The sequence below is a fragment of the Phoenix dactylifera genome, chromosome 1, assembly GCF_051530095.1.
Source record: "Phoenix dactylifera cultivar Ajwa chromosome 1, Ajwa_hap1_PhDact_Kaust_v1.1, whole genome shotgun sequence".
NCBI lineage: Eukaryota > Viridiplantae > Streptophyta > Magnoliopsida > Arecales > Arecaceae > Phoenix > Phoenix dactylifera.
Window position 1 is genome coordinate 3,390,747 of NC_143190.1, and position 19,516 is coordinate 3,410,262.

The 19,516-nt window shown below is 40.2% G+C and overlaps 1 protein-coding gene across 3 annotated transcripts; it reads right to left on the bottom strand.

The window, feature by feature from the left end:
• Window positions 1-3,730: 3,730 nt before the first annotated feature.
• Window positions 3,731-14,208, bottom strand: RBL (Noc2p family). Of its 3 annotated transcripts, none has more exons than XM_008795359.5 (14): window positions 13,518-14,208; window positions 13,294-13,433; window positions 12,968-13,028; window positions 10,193-10,301; window positions 9,054-9,105; window positions 8,878-8,972; window positions 8,590-8,658; window positions 7,985-8,500; window positions 6,932-7,234; window positions 6,173-6,499; window positions 4,934-5,140; window positions 4,463-4,552; window positions 4,283-4,382; window positions 3,731-4,140 (listed from the first exon to the last, which is right to left on the bottom strand). In XM_008795359.5, the coding sequence occupies exons 2-13, from the start codon at window positions 13,409-13,411 to the stop codon at window positions 4,311-4,313; spliced, it is 2,019 nt and encodes a 672-aa protein (XP_008793581.3). In that variant the 5' UTR covers window positions 13,412-13,433; window positions 13,518-14,208; the 3' UTR covers window positions 3,731-4,140; window positions 4,283-4,310. The 3 variants fall into 3 exon arrangements, with proteins under 3 accessions (XP_008793581.3, XP_026661522.3, XP_038970399.2); XM_026805721.4 differs by having other exon boundaries at window positions 13,696-13,822; XM_039114471.2 differs by having other exon boundaries at window positions 13,568-13,690.
• Between the last annotated feature and the right edge of the window lie 5,308 nt (window positions 14,209-19,516).

Below are 19,516 nucleotides of genomic sequence, written 5' to 3' on the forward strand. Positions count from 1 at the left end.
GATGATAAAGAATAGAGTGCTTTGAGATCTATGCATGCGAATGGATGATAGAAGATAGAGCATTTTGAGATTTATGTAAGTGGATGAATGACATATGATGGTGTGCTTTGAGATCTGTGCAAGTAGATGGAGATAGAGGATGGAGTGTTTTGAGATTGTGTATGTGGATGGATGATAGAGGATAGAATGCTTTGAGATCTATGTAGGTGGATGGATGATAGATAAAGCACTTTGAGATTTATGCAAGTTTATAGATGATAGAGGATGGGGCACTTTGAGATATGTACAGGCATATAAAAGATAGAAGATGGAGTGCTTTAAAGTCTATGCAAGCAAATAAATGATAAAGGATGGAGTGCTTTGAGATCTGTTCAAGCATATAGATGAAAGAGGATGAAATACTTTAAGATCTATGTAGGTAAATATATGATAGATGATAGAGTACTTTAAAATCTATGCAGGTGGATGGATGATAGAGGATTGAGCACTTTGAGATCTATGCAAGTGGATGGATGATAAAGAATAGAGTGTTTTAAAATTTATGTAGATTGATGGATGATAGAGTATATGGCACTTTGAGATCTGTGCATATGGATGAATGATAAGGAATGGAGTGCTTTGAAATCTATGCAGGTGGATAGATGACAAGGGATGGAGTGCTTTGAGATCTATGCAGGTAGATGTATGACAAATGACGGAGTGGTTTGAGATCTATGTAGGCATATGAATGAGAGAGGATAGAGCGCTTTCAAATTTGTATAGATGAATGGATAATAGAGGATGGAATACTTTAAGATATGTGCAGGAGGATGAATGATAGAAAATAGAATGCTTTAAGGTCTATGCAAGCGAATAAATGATAGAAGATTGAATGCTTTGAGATTTATGTAAATGGATGACAAATATAGTGCTTTGAGATTTGTGTAGGTGGATGAACGAAAGAAGATGAGGCGCTTTGAGATCTATGCAAATGAATGAATGACAGAGAATGTGGTGCTTTGATATCTGTGCAGATGTATGAATGATAGAGATAGAGTACTTTAAGATCTATGCAAGTGGATGAATCAGAAAGGATGAAGCACCTTGAGATCATACAATGCCAAGATCCGACCACTCTCAAGGGTATTGTGATCTTTTTTCCACTCTATTAATAGTGTCAAAATCCTGATAGAAGGCTAGACCATATGGCAATGAAAATGAAGTTCTAATAGCTAAGCAAAACTTTTTAGACGTTGGCTCTGTTAGTTAATTGTTAGACTTTCTTCAAGAAAACAAACATATGGAATAAAAAAAAGAAGGGTTAAGAGATGATGTGGGAATAGATTAATGAAGAGAATGAGTTAATTGAATTTAGTATCTAGCTTACTTCCACCATCATGTCTATAACTTACTCAACCCTGAGCATTGGGCACTCCACTGCACCATGCTTAAACTTTCTAAACAGAAGCGTGGCACAGTGAACCATGTCTAACCTGGAGTACTCGTGGTAAGAAGGATATACTAGGATAAGAGTTTGCAATAACAGAGGGGCACTTGAACTAACACTCTAATCCTGAAAATAGAAATAATGCAATCCTATTTATCTAAAGTTCTTGCAACGAACTCAGGCGTAGGCCATATTTGGCATGCAACCTCTTCCATCAATCCCCATAAATATGACTCTCCGGTTTTAATTGCTCTAACTTTTCTAATCATTATACTTCATCATGTGCCTCCCAGTTCTCCGCATTCTCAAGTTCGTTCTCCATGCTCACGAAACGAAGTTTTCTGTAGGCCTAATGGATTTTTTGTTTATATATTATATGATCATATGAGCATATCATATGTCTGTTGTTTGTCTTATTTCTTATGTGAACACCAGTTGGGGATAACTCTTGAGTATCTATGCATTACGTATATATTGTCAAATGGCTGCATCCTTCTCGCCCATTTGGCCTATCACCTACGAGTCTTTTTAACCTACCGGTGTGCATGTATTATATGAACTTAAATCTTTTTAATTTGAAACGATTTGATTACAAGGCAACGCTCAACCCAATTTGCAATCTATACCTCCCCCACCCCCTGGTGCCCCTCTACCTGCTCCCCTTCCCTGCCATGCCTCTCGACGGTGCCAATTCCACTGCCGCCCGTCCTCCTTGTCCTCCATGGTTGCTCCCCCGGGCATACCTTCCGGTGATCCAGCGAGAGACCCTCAACCCACTGCCCACCGGCGAGGAGAGGGCTTCAGAGACCCAGCTCCAATGATGGCCAAGCTAACTCCACCTGATCCTCGGCATCGAACAAAGCCTTCAAGGAGCCTCCAATGATCAGGAGGAGAAGAATTTGCCGCCAGCAAATGAACTTGGATCAGAGCTTTTTGGCATGGGGAACATTGTTGGGAGGCATGGAAGCAAGAGAAGAGCTCAGATCTCGAGCTGGCAGCCGCTCGATATCTAGGTTTCTACTCTTCAGAGAGAGAGAGAAACACAGTGACCTAATACTCCAAACAGGGAAGATCCTAATGAAACTATAACCAGAACAATCAGCATTTGCAAGCAACATAGGACCAGCACAAAAATTTCACAAAGGCTCTTAGCTCTAAGCAGTATCTAAAATAGTAGCATTACAATGGTTATAAAGGCCATTGAAACAGTTTTCATGACTACTGCTCAACCTGGATCTAATCAGGTCTGACTACGAATCCACATAAGTGAAGACAGTCAATATATGTGTAAGAAGAAAACATAACAGTCACTTGAATATACTATTTAACATTATAACAGCATTATAATGTAAATAATTGATGTTATCCATTTTTTACTGTACTTCTATAAATAAAATATTTTCTAATTTTTTTTTACTGAATTTCCCTTCATAAAAGATCACGTCATGCAAAAATATTATTTTCTTTAATGAAAAATAGATAAAAAAGATAATGTCTTATTTTTCCTATTATTTTAATTATTTTCCATTATAACACTTATAACGCCACCAAACCATGACTGATATAAAAAATTTAAAATACTATTTTTGAGACAAATAATTGCCATTGACCAACAACAGTGCCATTGAGGTTGCAACACCACAGCGTAACGCTATTCAAAACATTGACTTTATATTATAAGGACTCCAAAAGTCAGGCAAACCATCCCCATGAATGTGCGAGCGTGTGTGCGCGTGTGTGTGTGTGAGAGAGAGAGAGAGAGGGAGAGAGGGAAGGAGGGAGACGTGGAAGGTGGGGGACATGGACGTTTTGGCACAGTGAGGTCAAGACAATCATGCGTTCAACAAGTCAAACAGGGCAGGAGCCGAAAAGTTGATTTTGTGCACAAGTAGGTGTTGCAGTCGCTGAAGGATGAATACGAAGCAGAGAAACCACCATGCAAAGAGACCAATGAAAGGTCCGTAAGATCCATACAAGTTAGCATTAAATGGGAGTGGTTTCATAGCTTTGATGGGCTTGACATTGAGGAAAAAAAAGGACAAAACAAAATCCAGATAATCGTGCAACAGGTCAAGAAACAAGGTGTAATAAGACCAAGAACATGACAACCACTATCACGCACATTGGTAGGACTGAAAATATACAGGTCTTGATAGGGGCCTACCCTCATTTCATCAGCATCAATGCATTAAAGGCCCCGTGGAAACAAAAATTCAAGCATGAAGTACCCAAAGATATTATCTAGAGCTAGGACATAGCACCAGCATCATATGCATGTCAGGAGCACAATAAATGGCTGCAATCTTGAGATAATTTTTCAAAATTTATATTGATGATAAGTACAATCTCTCTTGGTTGCTACATGAAATGAACAAAAAAAGGATAGATCAACATGAGTATTTAGCAAAGATACATCTTTATAGTAATACAGGTAAACGAGGCCGGTGGGACAAACTGTAGGTGAAGATAGGCTTTAAATAATGAGAAAGCATAACGATATCTCAAAAAACTTGATGAATGTTCATCGGCCGGACAATCCACCTCCTACCTTACCTATGGTCAATACATCAGGCCATTCCTGCACCGTTTCTCCTCCAAAAGAATGCCCTCCGAGAAAACACAATACTTGAATTATCATATAAGCATAAAGGCCATGACGCATTCATCATTCTCTCCCTTCAGGGAGGAACACAGAAACCTCGCAGCAGAAATCCCTGTAAAATTTTCAAAATGAAGGATTTAATGCAGAAGGTCATCCTTATGGTTGGCATCAATGATGCCTACATTAAACTATGGGCTCCTGTAACAGAAAACTGAATCAAGTCTTGCTATTTGCCCAAGAAATGATGTTCTTACCGTTAAGCAACCTTAGTCAATCCTTATCTCAAAACCGTGAATTTTGTAGAATGCTGGAATAGTACTGAGTGAAAGGTGCTGGCGGAACAGTTTTTTCCAGCTACAAGTATAACAAGCCAAGAAAATTAAATTATTGCAGTTCACAGATCTTGGAAGCAAACTGAAGCGAAGGAAACTAACCTGTAGGAAGCATTCAACCGAAGCTTGATCATTTGGTGAAAAAGAAACCTCTTCTCTTTTCTTCTGAATGAATGCAATGTTCTGTTCAACCTGTTTTTAGAACAAGTAGTCATGTCACAAAGGGTTAATGGAGAACAGTGCAGATGCCTAAACCAATTAGCTGTCCCTCGCTTTATCCTTCTCTTCTTGATTGGGGTAGAGGAAGCCAGACAGTCAAATTCTTAACAGAATGGTAATTGATTAAAAAAAACACCTTTTTCCCTTTTTGCCCCTCAAATCAGTAGCAGAAGATTTTCTATCATATTTGTTTCATGATTCTCAGAAAGGGTCCAAGAACAACAGTACATCAACCTCAATAAATATATATTTTATTATCTGCTCATCACTAACAGAACAATAATGTCTTTTCAGTAACTGCTCTTCAATTATCATAAAAAAGAAAAAGAAAAAGAAAAAGAAAAAGAGAAATACCTGATCTATTAAACGTTTCACCAGGCGGCGTAGACTCTCAACATTTGTCTTCTCATGGAATCTTTTCAAGAGAATGAGAGGAATAGTTGCCAGCTCAGGGAATGATATATGGTAGCTCCACTGAATAAAGTGTGCTACAAGCAGTTCAACTGCTGAAAGAACACACCCCGCATGGAAGTCTCTTGATTTAAGGAATTGCTTTGGCACCTGCATCAACAATGACCATGTCATGGTGAAGCTGCAGTATGAGAACATCATAACATGAATGTAAGTGTGGGATCATGCAGTGAATGGATTATGAGCCAAATGAACATTTTAAGGAAAAATAGGTAAAAATTGTATATCAAGATTAAGGAATGGGTGAAGGCCACAATGTTTTCGAATAATATTAATTTCATAACAGAAATATGCAATTCGTATAAAAATATTATAGCTGCTTCAATTTGTCTCCCTAGATTATCAGTAAGCACCTCAGATATGAGAACAGCTCGTTGAAACAAACCTTGATTTCTTCTCTCTTCTCCTAAGAATATTACTATCATGAAGGCAGTTGCTTTCTCAAAGCATTCCTGTCCTCAAAAAATAACTTTTGCTTGCCATGTTTGCCTTGACCAGGACTTCATACTAGTAAGTGAAAGGTCGTATCAGGTTCACAACCAGTTGGAAGAAGCTCTCAGGTGGAACCTACTTGACCCCAAGATCTGAATGATGCTACTAACTCCTTATATTGGCCCCTCAGGGTTAATGTTATTGACAGTAGTAGTGGAAATAATGGGAATTATTTTCCCAGTCCAGCTTTTTAATGGATTTCTTTTTTGAATATTGAAATTGATGTTGCAACAGCTATTTTGAGCTATTCTAATAGAAGATATTGGTTAATAACACCATAATGTCAAAAGTTACTGATCACAGATTTAGAATTATATTTTGGATCAATACTTTGTGTAGCTATAAATAGTTCAATATAAAATTTCGTAATGTCAACTGAAAAGATTTTATTTAAATGCCCATTATATAATTAATAAGAGAGAGGCCTCTAAAATCATTATAACAGCTACTGCAACATTACAATGGTCAATGCTTTAAACCATGCTTGGTCTATTAAGCTGATCATAAATGAGATGAGTCTTGCATATATGATTAAAAATAAATAAGTAGCATATAATAGGAGCCAAACAAAAAGGAACAAAATGTGAACATAAAACCAGTGGCAACATGAACTAGCCCATCAATTCCAACCTTTAACAACGATGAAAAGTCAACTTGCATTCTCTGTGTTGTATCTGAATGGCTGTTTCCCCTGTATTCTAGGCAGTCGAAAACCAAGGATGCAACAGGTATGAAAACTCTGCTGGAGAGAGAAAGATGATTGAGCATATGCACGCATTTAAACCTCAAAGGTACATAACGTGGACCAGGAAAAAGATGAGCTAGCCCTCTTATAACTTGAATAATCAAGAAAAGCAGCTGCTGAAGGTCATGATCCCTGAAGTTACAGGTAATGAACTTAACCCAAAGGTCAAGGCAGTTAATATACTGCCAATTGTGTATCTTCTTGAGTTCTTCCTGCATCCATAAATCATTGTAGAGCAATGTCAAAATTATATACCGAACACACCATATGATCAAAATTAATGTCAAATATATAGGGAAAAGAAAGCACAAACCATAAAAAGCTAGAAGAAAGAACCTCCTGTACAGTTTAAGACCTGAGCATCTTATCCAATTTGACATATTATGTGATGCAAATCATACTAATGATATAGTATTGTTTAATACTACTGCAGCAATCATAAAAAAGCCCATCGATCGCATAATCAGCCTCTTCTTATGTATGTACACCTTTGTTTCAGGGGCGAATGAATAGCCTACTTTTTTCTTTCCACGAGAATGGGAATTTTCCAGAGCATATACTAGATATAAGTGGGAAGGGGGGAGGGGGATGGGGACTCCAGGGAACCAAATGCTAGATATAAGTTGGGATTGCATGTTACAAACCTTATCCTTTGTCTTTAAAGCTTGTCTCAGGATACTGGCCAGCTGCTGCACAGAGAGAAGCACCTTCTGATATGATTTTTGAATGTTAAGAGAATAGATTTCCACAACAGAGTCCATAAGAAATTTTAGATGCTTCAAATTTGTAGGTTCCACAAACTTGCAATGTGCAATGAAAGCATTATATGTTCTCGTCAGGCAGGTATCAAGGCAGTCAGAAGATAATTGGGAAGCAATGTCTTGAATAAAAAAGAATGAAGATGAAGACAACCTCTCCTCACCAGTCGCCCACAAATGAACCAAGATCTGCACGCAAATGCAGGATGGCATAAGATATCAGTCAGAAATTAGATTGCAATGAAGTCAATTATTTGGTAGCAATAATAACCAATGCTGGTAATATATTGCTAATATTCTGGTTGGTTCATAATTACTTTAGTAACAATTAGATCCAGCAAATTCTTCTAGCTGTGAAGTTAACTGTCATATGACACTAGATAGTTGGGACAAGGTTTGCTGGTTAGGTAAAAATTACATCCAGTTTTAACTATTTAGCTAAAATTAGTTAAGTCACCAAAAATTCATTAAAACATCATCATTCTTCGAAGCATTAATGGTAAAAGCTGCCAAGTATTGACATTTGACAATAAGAAACAAAGTACCATGCATAAGAAAACTATAAAAGAAGCCAAGTATTGACAATAAGAGACAAAGTATCGCGTAAGAAAAATATAAAAGCTGCCTCATTTTGATGAAAAAAATAAAAGTTAGCTCATAATGTTTCTTACATTTAAACCTTGCGAGAGTTAACCAGGTAAACTTGTCAGAGTAAGTAACAAATGTCTTGTAATATAACACTACTAGCGTTAACAAGAATTGAAATTTATGCAGAAAATGCAGCACTGATCGAAATCCAAGAATGCAAAATTCATAAAGATTGTGAAATGGTCTTGTTCAAAACTTCCAATAACCTCTAGTTACTAGATTCCAACATCTCACTAACAAGGATATCATAAGAGGAACACTGGAACCATGTAGCAAGAGATTTTCAGGTACCTTGATGAGCCTCCCTACCAATGATGGGAATAAAGTGAAGAAAATAACAGAAGCTCTGAGTCGAGACAAGACGAAAACAAGAATCTGGTTGTCAGTAACTTGATTTAGAAGAAATAGAGAACTCCTTAGATAAGACTTCATCAGTGGCCTCATGGTTTTCCACTCTGATGTGCTTTTCAACTTTAAAATGCTTTCTTTGACGCAGGAGTCTGGAACTCCCAATAATCTACGGAAAATACCATCTGCTTCACAGAGAACAAATGTCAATATTTTAGAGAAAACATCTCTATTTGGAATTTTCTGCGATGAATTATCATCAGAGTTGATCCCATATCGAGATGCAGCACGGAATCCATTAAGTAGGTTAGCAAATGCAGGACCATCTGGCTGTTCCATAACCAACCAACACCAAACATCTATAGTATGCCCTGTAAGGATTTTGTCATCATGTGAGATCTGACTCCCTCTAATTGCAACTCCATCCAGATAACTTGTATTTCCTTCATCATCTGAATACTTTACATAGAACAGATCCATGATCAAAATGGGAAGAAACATAAATATAAATATCTGCAAAGCTTTCATGTAATGTCTGAAAAACTTACAATCTCTTGACTTCTGGTTTGGTCCAGGTCAGATCTTCTACTTTCAAGGAATTCAGAAAATTTTGGGTCCTAAAAACAATTTACACAAACCAGTTAGTTATTGTATCAATAATGAAAAATCCAAAACAAAAAAAAATTTACACCAAGAAGAGTTAGACTATTAATGAATAAAAATAAAAACAGCATTGCATACGTCAAGCATTTTCTTTTAACTCAGAATAATAGCATATGGCAGACCTAGACCATTGAAGCTTTTTTTTCAGGGGCAAAAATAGCATGAAGTATCACCTTCTCTAGCAGCCTTTCCAGTTTTCTCTTTTGCTTGGCAATCTCCAGATGAATTTCCTTGTTTTGTTCGAAAAAAGCAATGTGATCGCTCTTGTCTGCATATACTTCCATTAAATTTATACTAGACAACATATCACAACGCTCATAATGCATGGAAATAGGAAGGATATGCTAACCTCTAGAATCATTCTCGTTCTCACTTTCCGAGATGTAAGGGCATTCAGGATCCTGTGAATTAACCATCATCAGTGGAACTACTAATAGGAATACAAAAAGTTAAGGAGAGGCACACACATATGGTAGTAAAAGTTAGGTGAGAAAGAAAAAATAGCTGATGCTAGTCTAAACTTGGACAACAAAAGTGAAGAGCTGATAGCTGGTGGATATCCAGAAACTAAAAGTCGAGAATCAAATTACATTGTAGATTCCATTATAAAGAAAACGAAAAGAATGGTGAATGAATAAAGGTTCACAAAAGGAGCAAATCTTGATTGCCAAACACATACACAAAGAACCACTAAAAATTAGAAGTAATTGTGATGAGATAAGTTACTTACCAATAATGGCAGGCTTTATTTAGGTCACTACAAAAGACCCTGCACCTATACCCATGTCCTCAAAGATAGAACATTTACAAACAATGTGAACACAATTTTACTAGGATAACATTTGAGTACAAGGCCGAGTCAAAGCTAACAAATATGGGATACCCCAGTGTTGACATTTTTGTCATTTTTATCCATCATATGAAATGATGGAGAACAAGATTAATAAAATTAGATTCAAGTTCACAAAGTTGAGAGGTGCTGTGCAGCTGTCATGAGCCCTTCAGATCAATGCGATAATTTTATCAGATCATAGGACTTGAAACATTCTATAGGCTAGATCATTTAGGCAATGAAGAAGTCCGAACAAATAGGATAAGTACAGAATATCAAGGTTCGTGCAATGGTAAACTTAAGAACTAGGTTAGACAAGAACACATTTTGAAAAGTGAATAGTTGTGGCATCAATAGCACAATGGCTGACCTCTACTTAAAATGGTAAGAGCATATGCAACAAAGATATAAGGAGCCATGATACAGAATGCTCAAATATTTCTTGAAAGTTGGTGAAGGCATACATAAAACCTAAAATAGAACAAATAAAAGTTCTGTGGGACAAGTTAATAAAGTCTCCATAGGCAGCTGAATTAGCCCATGATAGACATGAATGGTGAAAAGGAATCAAAATTCCAAGCACTGCTTGTTGGGATAAGAATTGAATATGTTTTATGCTAATGTAATGGTACAGAAAGAGAATCCACAGAAAATACCTCTGATAGATATCCATCACTGTCAGAGACATCCTCATTTAAATCATCATCATCTTCCACAAACAAATTGTCTAGCTGATTGTTCGAAATGGCTCCATCTTCAAAGTTTCTGCAAACAAAAACAAATTATGAAAATAGATACACGATAAGAAGAGAGAAAAAAGGACAGCATGCATGCTCATAAAATGATGGATCAGTTGTATTTCTTTTTATTAATTTGGAGAAATAGCATAAGCTACAATAGGTTATACAACATGATCAAGGGCACGAGGTTGATTATCTGCATAATCTAGAAAGTTTTGCAGATTTTAGTAGGACAGAAGGAAAAGCAACATGGCAGTCTTATTCCCCAAAACATGGATGTATTGATGTACAGCTTGGAATTTACCATCTAACCAAGTTGCAATATTAGGAGAGCAACAAAACTGTTAAAGGTCATAAAATACATGTTACATAAGTTTTAGAAGTTTTGTCTTTGCTGAAAACAAACAGTCCTTTAAAGTTGACAGAAAATAGCATAGTAATTGCTTACCACTCCACTTACTTCCTTTGGATTTCAGTTAACTACTTAAGCTAACAAGATGATGTAAGATAAAAGTACGAAGAATTAGTTTGTCTAAATTTTAATCAAGAAGAAGCTACTGTTGCTTCCTGAACACACAAACTCATGGATTTTTTCCTGATTAACAATTCACAAAATGTAAGTTCAAGATGATTGTTTCAGAATATGAAAACAAGAAAAGTTGTTCTCCCTTTATTTTCTATACAGTACATATCATAAAAACAAGAAACTTTATCACCAATTGGTAAATAGAAAAGAAATTGTGACGGCCAACATTTAGTCTTTAAACAGCTCAAAGTATGGTGTTCTTATTTCTACACTTTGTACCTAGGTTTCAATTCTCTTACATCAGACATCCGGATTGAGAAGAAAAGCTTTTATGTTCACACCAGATTCTTATCCTGTGTAGCATGTGGTCATATGGTGTTTACATTATTAACTACATGCAATCACTGGCAATGATAGTGCACATTATCCATGCCAGAATTTTAATGTTCTGTAAAATTTAAAGCAATGTGACATATACACAAATATGAACTGTGACCACAAGACAGATGATTCAGTTATTGATTGAATGTGCCATGTATGCAAGAAGAAACATGTCCAATCTGGCAATAAGAAAGGAGAGGAAAAGTTATAATTAGCATGCCTTGATCTCATATATTTAAAAGTAGCTTTAAGAATCTGTGATTCAATATATTTGAAGGCAAACATGTCCAAACAGGCACAAAGAAAAAGGATTATTATTAACAAGATTTAATATTAAGCGATTCTATGAATTTGTGTCAAGGTTTATCCTTGTTTAGAACAACCAGCTACAAATCATCCCCACCATCCCAGTCTTCACAAGTCTCATCATCCCCTTATCCAACCCTCCTTCCACACATATGATATTTTCCTTCTTCAGGCCTGCTTTAATCTTCATTCGACATGATCTAACATCTCCAATTTCTCCTGAACAATTTATTGTTAAAATATGAACCATTTTTCCCAGAGTACTTGTCTTTAACTTTTTAAGTTGCCTTGCTAATTTTAATGGATATTCTTGTAAATTGTCAAAATCACATTCAATGATTCTTGAGATCCTGTAAAAAACAGGACTTATTTTACAATGACATATTATTAATGACATAATAGAAAGATAATAAATGCAGTTTTCATGTAATGATCATTCTGTGCATCTCTCCAAACACTTGAGCTGACACAATGAAGAAAATGATCAATCGTGTTCTTCTTTGCAAAGTCACGGATCACATTTAAAAGCCTTGATAATCTTCACTGATTTCTATACTGAAACCAAGATATGATACTCTACACACTAATTCCACAAAGAAAGTATTTTTTTTAACAATGTATTAAGAACCTTCATATGAGACCAAAATTTCATTCAAATCCCTGCAATGATGAATTTACCTAATGGTTAATGCAATCTTCTATTAGCACCTATCGCTAATATAACTCCAAAGGCACCATACTCTAGAGCAGGAAGCCAATTCACATATGATTTCGACCAACTAATTATTAAGTATTAAGACTCTTAGGCACTTTTAGGAAAAACTGCTAGTGATAACCTACTTTGCTCAGACAATAGCTAAGCCCTGTGCTCAAGCTGTAATGCATCAGACTGATATTTTGCTTGAGTAGTTACCATCACTGGATACCATGAAATGGTTGGTATTTACTCACAAAAGTCAATAACCTACTTTGCTCAGACAATAGCTAAGCCCTGTGCTCATGCTGTAATGCATCAAACTGATATGTTGCTTGAGTAATTACCATCACTGGATATCATGAAATGGTTGGTATGTACTCAAACAAGTCATTGAAGATACAACCATCCTTGCTAGATGAGGATGTTATTCACTTTGTCAATATAGTAATTTTGTTTATCCATAGTTCTCATTTTGAAAGGATCTCAAAGCTGAACCAAGAAACCTATTTCTCTAAACACAACGTTACGAATAGAAATCCAATACTGAAATCATATCCCAAATGTAAAGTACGAATAACAAAGAAAGCCCCGTTTAGTAATTTATGAAAACAAATCAGTGAAATTACTTAACCAATCAAGCAATGCATCAAACTAAACCGCAATGTAACTAAAAGAATCCGGAATTGAAATTTAAAAAAGAAAAAGAAAAATGAAAAAGAACTTGAATTATGACAACTTTAACAAATATCATAATGAAATTGAGTTAGGAGAAGCTTCTCACCCTCTAGCATGCTGTTCTGATCGCACCTTCTCATACTCTTCTGCAGCATCCTCATTACCCACTGTGACAGCATATGATGTTCAAGTATGAAGACAGTACATTAATTACAAAATCAAAAGCATCTCCTTTCTAACCTTTTGCATATGTAAACTAAATATAACATAACAACAAGGAATAAAGAAGAGATTTTGAGTTACTAGATTGTTTTTAGGGCCCAGTTACTACGATTTGGATTATATTTGCTGTCCTCATCTTGGAAAATATCCATAAAATCAAGTAAAAGCAAAGAAGAAGAAGATTTATAAGCTTTGAGATCTGATGGAAACCTCGACGAGAAGCGGCTTTCCTTTTGAACATGGATTTGATCTTGCGCCTCCGCTTGAGCACGGATTGGAGGTTCTTCTTGGCGAACTTCCTCGCCTTCTTCCCCAACTTCTTCGCCATATCTTCACCGAAGGTTATCTACCTGGCAAGAATTACGGCAACGTGTTAGATTCCAGGGAGCGGATCGAGGAGAAGTAAACTGAGAACGAGGGAAGAGAATTCATGCCTAGGGTTGAGCAAAGAGAGGGAGGAGGAGGAGGAGGAGGAGGCAAGAACAGAGAGCGGTTTAGGGTTTTAGGGTTTTTCCCGAATTTGTTTGCGAGGTTGAGGAAATGGAGAACGGGAGGAAAGGCGAAACGGATTAGCGGGCCTAGCGTTAATGGATTATGATCCAACCCGATAACCTTATATATCTACGTGTCCGGACTCAAACCCAGGGTCAAGTACTAGAGATCCTTCCTGCTTGGGGCTGAAGTGCAAATGCAGTGGTGGTGGTCGGTGGTCCGCTCTCCAATCAGAGGCCGTCCATCAATCAGAGATCCTTCCAGCTCGGGAGTCGGGAGGCGGCGCTCGGAGGAGGCGCTTGGAGGAGGAGGCACTCGGAGCCGAAGAAGGGACTCGGAGGAGGCGCCGCTCGGAGGAGGGGCTCGGAGCCGAAGGAGGGACTCGGAGGAGGCGCTCGGAGGAGGCGGCGCCCGGAGGAGGCGCTCGGAGGAGGCGGCGCCCGGAGGAGGGGCTCGGAGGAGGCGGCGCCCGGAGGAGGGGCTCCGAGGAGGCGCTAGGAGGAGGAGGCGCTCGGAGGAGGCGGTGCCCGGAGGAGGAGGCGCTCGGAGGAGGCGCTAGGAGGAGGAGAGGCTTGGAGGAGGCGGCGCCCGGAGGAGGGGCTCGGAGGAGGATGAAGAATGGCGCTGGCTTTCAATTTAACCGCTCCATTTCGGGTTGGAGTCGTGGGTCCAGGCGTCCTGGCCGCAGGCGGCAGTGCGGGATTTCGGCTCGGGTCGGAACGGGTCGCAGCGTAAACGATCCAAAAAAAAATCCAAAAAAGGAGATGGATCAGGTCGGATCTAGATTTACTGAATCTGAGCCGGGTGGGTCCAATTTTAGAAATTGATCCGGACTCGTGAGTCCTAAAATTTAGGTCGGATTGGATGACGAATGGGTGGTTCTATATACACCCCCCCTATTGCTCAGGACACCCCCCAAAAATTAAAAAAAAATTAAATACTCTCTACACCCCCCCATTTGCTAAGGACACCCCTAAAAAATTAAAAATTCCTAAATTACCCCCCACCCTCCCCACCCCCTCACCTAAATTGCTCTCTACACCCCCCAAACCCCCCCCACCCCGCTCTTCCCCTCCAAAACACCTCGCCAACGCCCAAAACCCCCCCGTTCCCCCTTCTCCCTCTCGTCGCCGGCATTCTCCCGATCTCCGACCACCTCGCCGGCTTCTCCCGGAACCACCTCGCCGGCTTCTCCCGAAATTTTTTTTTTTCACGGTTCGTGCTCCGTTCGGCACTGGATCGCCGAACAAAAGGCTTCTGTTCGGCTGAACAGTGCCGGACAGAAGCCTTCTGTTCGGCACTGTGCAGCCGAACAGATCTGTTCGGTTGAGGGTTGCCGAACAGAAGGCTTCTGTTCGGCACTGTTCAGTCGAACAGAAGCCTTTTGTTCGGCGATCCAGTGCCGAACGGAGCACGAACCGTGAAAAAAAAAAATTTCGGGAGAAGCCGGCGAGGTGGTTCCGGGAGAAGCCGGCGAGGTGGTCGGAGATCGGGAGAATGCCGGCGACGAGAGGGAGAAGGGGGAACGGGGGAGGAGGGGTTTAAGGGGGGTTTGAGGGGTGTTTTTTTTTTTCTTTTCAAAACGAAACGGAGGAGGAGGAAGGGGGGGTGTATGAGAAAATTTCAAGGGCAATATGGTAATTACACTAAAGGTTAGTTTGGGTATTTTTTTTTTGGTTTTTGTGGGGGGTGTCCTTAGCAATAGGGGGGGTGTATATAGAACCACCCATGACGAATTGATCCAATTCATTTGCAGCCTTAATTATATATTATATAATTTGCAAATGCAAATAATTACAATTTAAAAAAAAATACAATATCATTATCTATGTTGTATTTATAAGATGCATGGGTAAAAGTCCTCCAAAGTACATGAAATGTTATTTCTCGGTCTTCATTACACTGTAGAACATGATCAATGTATGAATTTTCACTTTGAAAAGTCTACATCATTAATTTTTATTAAAAGCATTTGGAGTAAAATAACCTTAATATACACACACATGAAGACTCATAATATTGATCATGATCATGAGTTTTATTGGTTTGTAAACTAGGTACTAAAAATTGCAAAAATAAATAGTTAAAAGAATATAAACAATATTTTGCCATGGTCTAAGTATTAAACTATGTTATGTATTTTAGCAAACTAGCATAGTGAAAAATCATTTGTCTTTATGCCTATTTGATGCGTTGGTTAGAAATGGCAAAAACACAATTTTTGATTTATAGGCACTTTTAGTTACATAGATCATGATTAACGATGTTGATCTTCGAACGGAATGTATGCATGTAAGTATATATTCAAAATATTAACCGTGTTTCACACTATAAAAATGCCTTGATATAAAAGTTGATGTATCTTGGTGGTTTCAAATTTATCCATCAATTGTACGTATGATAAAATATAGGATAGGACAAATAAATTGAAAATCCATTTTATGAATTATGATCTACACATTTTAAAACAAAAGTAAGTAAATATCGATCAATTACTTACAGTCTTAAGCAACGTGATCTAATAATTTTGTTAGAATTTTATATTCTATGCCTATTCAAATGTTACTGCATAGTAGATGTCCAACAAGTGTTGAAAAACAGTCCTATGTTGTAGTATAAATCAACCAATTCTGAACCTAAATAGTGGATGTCAGAGATAAGATACTTTGAAAATGCATAGCAAGTCATATGCAAGATAATCTTTGGATATGCATGGCAAAGTCATATGCATCCTCTAAGTTTATATATTCGTAATTTTTATTTTTTACACAAAGTAATACTAGAGAATTTGATAAGCTAGAATATTAATGTTTAAAACTAAAATGTTTATAGAATTAGGTTGATTGTACAAAGAGCTGCTCGATGTTAACCTCTTTAAGATAGCTAGCAAAATGACTAACTAAAAGCTTACAGATCTACTAGTCCATTAAGTCTGAGGTAAATATTGATGGTTCCTAAATCATGAAAGTGTTGTCTGATAAAATATAAAGAAAATATGGATCGTTCGATAATCTACATGAGACAGGAGCTTAGTGCCTATTTGGATGCTTGGATATATTGTCATTGAATAAATTATGCACTTAACTAAAAGTTTAAAGGAAATTGCATTTATTTCGATTTTGCCCTTCTTGGTTCCACCGTACATAGGGCTGGAAGTGGGCTCGGGCCGGCCCGAAGCCCATCGGGCCGGGCCGCCCGTGGGCCGGGCTATGGGCTAGGCTCAATACAGTTCGGGCCGGGCTCGGGCTGAATGATTAAGCCCATATCTATTTCGGGCCGGGCTCGGGTACATCATGGGCCAGGCCCGGGCCCGGCCAAGTCAGAGCCCACCTCCAGCCCGAATCGCGGGCCCGTCTGCCGCCCGGCCCAAACCCGAATCCCCTAAATCACCCGAATCGACATCGCGGGCAGCAGCTATTTTTAGCAGAGGCGGAGCGGTCTGAGCGATAGGGTTTCTTCGGGCGTCGAGCAGTGGCCGGTGGAGGCGGAGCGGGCTCTGGGGCGTCGAGCAGTGGCCGGTGGAGGCGACGAGGCGACGAGCACTGAAGCTAGGGTTTCTTCGGTCGTCGTCGACCGTCCAAGATCTTCATCTCTTCGACGGTCCGTCGTGGTGAAGAGGAGTCCCGACCACCCTATCATCGGCGAGGTACAATTACCTTCGTTTTGGTTAGGATTTGCAGAAGCGCAGAGTGGACGAGCGGCGAAGGCGTGGAGCTAGGGTTTCCTCGCTTTTTCTTGTCAGCTCGTCGCCGGTCGCCAGCCATCGTCGTCGACCGTCCAAGCTCGGCGAAGCGGGGAAACCCTAGATCTGAGGGCTCTTCGACCGTCCATCGCAATCTTCCGTTATCTTTATTTGTTTTGGGATTTGGCATTTAGTCCGCTCATGCAAGCTTCACTTGAATTTCTATCAATTTTGATTCTTTGAATGTCAGTTTTTGCCTTTTGGTTTTGGTAGTTTGGACCTTCGGTACTTCCAAGCTAGCATCACCAAGAAAATTCACTCAAAATTGTTTACTCTGGATATTATACATTGTTAGTGGCTATTGCTGACATGAAAACAATGGGAAATATTCTCAAATTAGCTTATAAACAAATGGCAAGCCCATGGATGTATGCCTATGTTAAATTTTTGGTTCTTTTCCTTGCAATATTTTCTGGATATGGTGCAAATTGTTTTGTATTTCTGTTGCATTTTAACGGTTACTGTATACGGTATAACATTCTACATCTTCAGGCTACAAACGAGCTGGCCTAAACGGGCCGGCCCAGGTTAGGGCCCAACTGGGCCGGCCCAGGTTAGGGCCCAACTGGGCCGGCCCAAATGGGCTCGGGCCGGGCTCGGGCCTTGTTCCTTAAAAATTTTTCGGGCCCCGGCCCGGCCCGAAGCCCGAAAAAAAAATTCGGGCCGGGCTTGGGTGGGGGTTTGGCCCGACCCGGCCCGGCCCACTTCCAGCCCTAACCGTACATAAGTTTGTCCCCTTTTTTTTTTCTCCCGTCTTCCGCTTTTGTTTTTTTTTTTTTTTGTTTTTTTTTGGCTAAAGAAAAGGATGAAGGGGGGAAGGAGAACCTCCCCTCGTAGCAATCCCACACTGGCCCCTCTCCCATCGGGACATGTCTGATACCGGTAGAAAGCACCGTTTGGGCCGTCGGATTTGATCTAGGCGGTTTGATATGCGGTTCTGCAGGATGGGGGAAGGATCCCGCGAAACGGGACATTAGTGGCAGTGCTGGAAATGGAGGGTTATTTTGGTCATTTGGAAGTGCTTACCGTGGGGTCGTGAATGGATCGCGGTGGGGTAGTTCTAAATACACCCCCCCTATTGCTCAGGACACCCCCCAAAAATTAAAAAAAAATTAAATACTCTCTACACCCCCCCATTTGCTAAGGACACCCCTAAAAAATTAAAAATTCCTAAATTACCCCCACCCTCCCCACCCCCCGCCTCTGCCTCCTCCTCCTCCCCCCTCCTCATCCTCCTCCTCCCCCTCCCCCTCTTCCCGCCCACCTCTGCCTCCCCCTCATCCCTCTCCCCTCCTCCTCCGCCCCGCCTCTGCCTCCTCCTCCTCCCCCTCCTCATCCTCCTCCTCCTCCCCCTCCCCCTCTTCCCGCCCACCTCTGCCTCCCCCTCATCCCTCTCCCCTCCGCCTCCCCCTCATCCCTCTCCCCTCCTCCTCCGCCTATTCACCCTCCTCCTCCTCCTCCCTCCTCCCTCCTCCTACTCCTCCACCCCTCTACCTCCGCCCCCCATCCCCATCCCCTCTTACTCTGCATCCCCCTCCGCCTTCTCCCCCTTCTTTGCCTCCTCCTCCACCCCCTATTCCTCCCTGCTCCCATTCCTCCTCCTCCTCCTACCCCTCCTCCCCCTTCTCCTCCACCTCCCCCTCCTCCTCCTCCTCCTCCACCTCCCCCTCCTCCAACTACCCCTCCTACCCCTCCCCCCTCCGCCGCCTCCTCCCCACCCTCCTACCCCTCCTCCCCTTCCCTCCGCCGAACAGAAGGATTCTGTTCGGTTGAGGGTTGCCGAACAGAAGCCTTCTGTTCGGCACTGGATCGCCGAACAGAAGCCTTCTGTTCGGCACCGTTCAGCCGAACAGAAGCATTTTGTTCGGCGATCCAGTGCCGAACGGAGCACGAAACGGAGGAGGAGGAAGGGGGGTGTACTGAGAAAATTTCAAGGGCAATATGGTAATTACACTAAAGGTTAGTTTGGGTATTTTTTTTTTAATTTTTGGGGGGTGTCCTGAGCAATAGGGGGGGTGTATTTAGAACTACCCATCGCGGTGCCATATTTATTTGGACGGTTGGTATTCTTTGATTTTATATACTCTATTAACTTAATTACGCTACTTTCAAGCTTGTCTTTTTTTTTTTTTTTTGTGCGATCAAGTTTACCCGCCGCGTGAGTCCAGTTCTATTTGAGGATGATTCGGTCACGGTGAT

Coding starts and splice junctions, on each gene's coding strand:
- RBL (XM_008795359.5), bottom strand. CDS start 13,411: ATGGCGAAGAAGTTGGGGAAGAAGGCGAGGAAGTTCGCCAAGAAGAAC. Junction 8,973..9,053: donor GAACGAGAATGATTCTAGAG/GTTAGCATATCC, acceptor AAGTATATGCAG/ACAAGAGCGATCACATTGCT. Junction 5,141..6,172: donor ACTTTTCATCGTTGTTAAAG/GTTGGAATTGAT, acceptor TTGTTGATGCAG/GTGCCAAAGCAATTCCTTAA.